This window comes from Salvia miltiorrhiza, chromosome 2 (assembly GCF_028751815.1).
Source record: "Salvia miltiorrhiza cultivar Shanhuang (shh) chromosome 2, IMPLAD_Smil_shh, whole genome shotgun sequence".
Taxonomy (NCBI): domain Eukaryota; kingdom Viridiplantae; phylum Streptophyta; class Magnoliopsida; order Lamiales; family Lamiaceae; genus Salvia; species Salvia miltiorrhiza.
In genome coordinates, this window is record NC_080388.1 from 51,166,181 (window position 1) to 51,170,024 (window position 3,844).

Sequence of the window (3,844 nt, forward strand, 5' to 3'; positions counted from 1 at the left end):
TCTAGTCGTGAAATAAACCTTGCATTTGTACTTGATTGAAAAAGGACTAACTCGGCTTTAAACGAGGTGTGACCTTGTAGAAATTATCGGGCTTTTCGATAGAAGCATCATTACTAGCGTAACCTCAAATAATTAATAGGCTCAAAAGAGAGTAGCCAATTAATTAAATAAACCAGTGGCTTAAATGAAATAAACAATAATGGCTTGCTTTAAAGTCGGAAGTCCTCTCCGATTTTGAACCGCCATCTCCTTCGCGTTCCTCCGGCGACCAGGGAAAGGTCCGCCTTCGTTGTTCTCCGGGGTCGATGGGGTTCGAGTTGCGTCACACCGCCGCTGCTGCCGTTCTCGGACTTCGCCGTGACAGCAAGAGCTGTCGTCTTAATCTTCGTCACGGCTCGGCTGAATAGGGCAGTCGCCCCCTTCCCATTCGAAGCTAAGTTCTCATCTCAATTCGATTAAAAGTCCTAGTTTTTGTGATCGTGAGTTCTCGTAAATGTTATTCTAGAGTGCAGCCTGTTTGTGAAGTTTATACTTTCTATTGTACGAAATATCTAGGCTATTTGATGTAGATGAACTGTGATATGCTAGATATGGATGCAAACTGAATTGAATATTTGGGATATCAAATTACCTTGAGTATTTTGTGTTGGTAGCTGCTGTTGTTGATAATGAATTCAATGGGGAAGGAACTGAAATTGCAAATATTGTTTCCTCAACAAATGCAGAAAGAACCAAGTATGGAATGAAGAAAACTTAGGCCAAGACTTACCTCTCGATACTTGGCAGTTGGCAGCAGGAATTAACTTCTCTTCATCTCCCTTTCTGGTGCTTAGTGTATGAGAGAAGGAATGAATGGAGGTGAATGGAGGAAGGTTGCTGCTGAATTGTTTGCTTGAAGAAGTGTTGGCTAGTAGCCTTCAAGAATCGAAGATGGTGGGGAGAATGTAGTGGAGGAAAGCAAAAGGTGGTGGGCAAAGGATTGTAGTGCACCTTTTCCTTTTCTTTTATCTTGCTTTGCAACATTTTGTTTTTTTAAAACTCTCTCTTTCGTGGTGGAACGTTGGTGCCAATTGAGTGGAGTTGGTGGTGATTATATAATTAGATAGTGGAGTTGGCCCAATCTAGAAATGATTTGAGAGTTGAATGTATGATCTTCTGGTGCAATCAATGACTAAAGTCGTTCCACAATAAAATAAAATTCTAGCAAATGTGAAAATCAAAAGGCTACTCTTCCAAGTAGCGGAAATGGCTGATGGAAAACGGCGGTGGTAATAATGCGTGTATAGTGTGATGTCCTAATTGTAAATAATAATAAATCTTCGTGTCTTGGTTACTCAGTGCATCTGCTATTTAATCGCGTGTTTGCAATCAAATACTGGCTTCTGCTCATTATTCGTGTATAAATTAAATACGTAGATTTAATCTGCGTTGCAGTCGGAATAATTCCTCGACTTCTAGTAGCACTAATAAAATATAACTGCTAGTATTTCTCGATTAATAAATAACATGACTTTGCTAAGTCAGTTATAACTTGGAAACAATAATTATTGAATGGCTCAATAATCCTCATCGCGTTTTTCTCATACATTATAAAAGTATAAAGCTAAAATAATAACTCTGTCTCTGATAAAAAAAAAATCAGGACCATAAACTGGATTCATTTATAAAAATTGCATTTACTAGTTTTAATCATAATTAAAAGAGCGGGCTACTACAGCTTGCTTTGTCAGGCTTTTCGAAATTCGTCAAGGATAGAATGGTGAAATACTCTCCCGATGCATTCAGCACCTCATTGTTGGGACAGAATCTAGTGGTTTTCTGCGGCGCGCAAGGCAACAAGTTTGTTTTCAGCAACGATGATAAACTCACCACCCACTGGTTGCCTCCATCGACCCTTAAGGTTCTGTTCCCGGGAATCGGGGGGAACCAATATAAGGAAACCGTAGCCTTGTTCCACAAATTCCAGTACGAGATTCTCAAGCCGGATGCCCTGAGACAGTACATACCGGTGATGGACTCGTTGGCTCGTGAGCAGCTGCGGAACCCTAGCTCGGTGGTGAAGGCCCTGCCGTTGGCAAGGAAGGGCAGGGTGTTCGTGGATGAGGTGGATCCCGAGCGGCTGCACAAGTTGTTGGAGCCATTTTCTCGGTTGACTGTTGGGCTTCTGGCCCTCCCTATAAACTTGCCGGGGACGACCTTCAACCGCGGTCTCAGAGGAGGCAAGGTGGTGCAGGGTGGGCTTATGAGGATCGTGGAGGAGAGGAGGAGGAAGGATAGCCAGGGAAGAGACTGCTTGCTGTCAAAGCTGCTGATTGATGAAGATGCCAAATATATGAGTGATATCAAGATTGCTAATTTCTTAATTGGTGTGCTGCTGGCTAGCTACGACACCACCGCCTATGCACTCATTGTTGTCATATGGAGTATTATCTTGCTCAACTTCCACATATTTATCAACAAGTTTTTAAAGCTAAGAATCGGATCGTCTCTTTTCGCCCGTCCACTTCCATTTTTGGTGTTTCTAGTTATTTCTTCAAATTCAATGTATTTGGATTTAGTTGAATTTTACAATCATTATCTAATTAGGATTTATGATTATTTTTTATAGTTAATTTGATTTTTTTAGTCAAAAAACGATTATTCTAAAATTAGGGATTATAATTTTTTAAAATTCTAATTCTTTATAATAAATATTAATTATGTTCTTATTCATATGTAATTTCTCACAGAACAAATGGCGATTGCGAAATCTAAAGGCGCGGATGAGCTGCTGAAGTGGGAGGATGTGGAAAAGATGAAGTACTCGTGGAATGTTGCGCGTGAATCTATGAGGCTAGCACCCCTTGCGCTAGGGTCATTTAGGGAAACCACAACTAAATTCACTTACGCAGGTTTCACCATTCCTAAGGGATGCAAGGTGCATATACACACACTTTCTTCATCTTTTAATCTTCACCAACAAGAAAATCATAAACTTGCAGGCAATGTGGACGGTCCATTCATCCCACATGAACCCCGACTACTTCCCGGAGCCGGAGAAGTTTGATCCGTCGCGATTTGAGGGGAGCGGACCGGCACCTTACACATTCATTCCGTTTGGAGGAGGCCCAAGAATTTGTGCCGTGAGAAACTATGCCAAACTTGCAATATTGGTGTTCATGCACAATTTGGTGACAAGGTTCAAATTTGAAAAGGTTATTCCAGAAGAGAAGATATTGTTCCATCGTAACTCGCCTATACCGGCTCACGGCCTCCCCCTTCACCTCCATCCTCATCAAGGAGAAATCAATCCAAGTCTTATGCATGTTGAGGCTATACTTTATATGCAAATTTGACTGAGTTTGCTGCTGGTGATTTTCTTATGTTGCTGCTTGTAATACTTAAATAAAATATAAGAGAATAATGTAAGTGATCCCACCCCTATGGTGAACCTGCTCTAGTTTAATTAATTTTTCCATACCATTCTCCTCTTTCCAACAATAATCTATACATATATATATAAAAGAGTGCGCCTAAGGACATGAATTTAAACTAAACATAAAAATTTTCAATTGTTCTTATTTTTCACACGGTTGTCAACTATCTCCAAACCAATGCTGACGTGGATGCCTCAAATATCTACATAATTTAAATGATCAATGTACTAAATGACATATAGTTGGATGTCTACGCCACCTTAACTAGTCACGATGATATTAGTTTCTCGCTTCAGCTAGCTACGATTGCATTAATTCGCTGCTTCAGCTAGCCACAATGGCATTTTTTTTATAAGTGTAGCCACAATGGCATTCATTTGCCAAAAATTGACAACAATGTGAAAATCAGAACAATTGAAATTTAATTA

The 3,844-nt window shown here is 40.2% G+C and overlaps 1 protein-coding gene across 1 annotated transcript; it reads left to right on the forward strand.

Annotated features, from left to right (window-relative positions):
• The first annotated feature begins 1,721 nt into the window (after positions 1 to 1,721).
• LOC131009691 (beta-amyrin 6-beta-monooxygenase-like) lies at positions 1,722 to 3,335 on the forward strand. Its single transcript, XM_057937103.1, has 3 exons — positions 1,722 to 2,498; positions 2,730 to 2,917; positions 2,982 to 3,335. Exons 1-3 carry the CDS (start codon positions 1,757 to 1,759, stop codon positions 3,333 to 3,335), a joined length of 1,284 nt encoding a protein of 427 aa, XP_057793086.1. The 5' UTR covers positions 1,722 to 1,756.
• Positions 3,336 to 3,844: the final 509 nt, after the last annotated feature.

What these genes read in the sequence shown, in the direction of transcription:
- LOC131009691 (XM_057937103.1), top strand. Translation starts at nt 1,757, where the DNA reads ATGGTGAAATACTCTCCCGATGCATTCAGCACCTCATTGTTGGGACAG. An exon ending in CGGATCGTCTCTTTTCGCCC is followed by an intron (nt 2,499 to 2,729) that starts GTCCACTTCCAT and finishes AATTTCTCACAG; the next exon opens with AACAAATGGCGATTGCGAAA. An exon ending in CCATTCCTAAGGGATGCAAG is followed by an intron (nt 2,918 to 2,981) that starts GTGCATATACAC and finishes ATAAACTTGCAG; the next exon opens with GCAATGTGGACGGTCCATTC.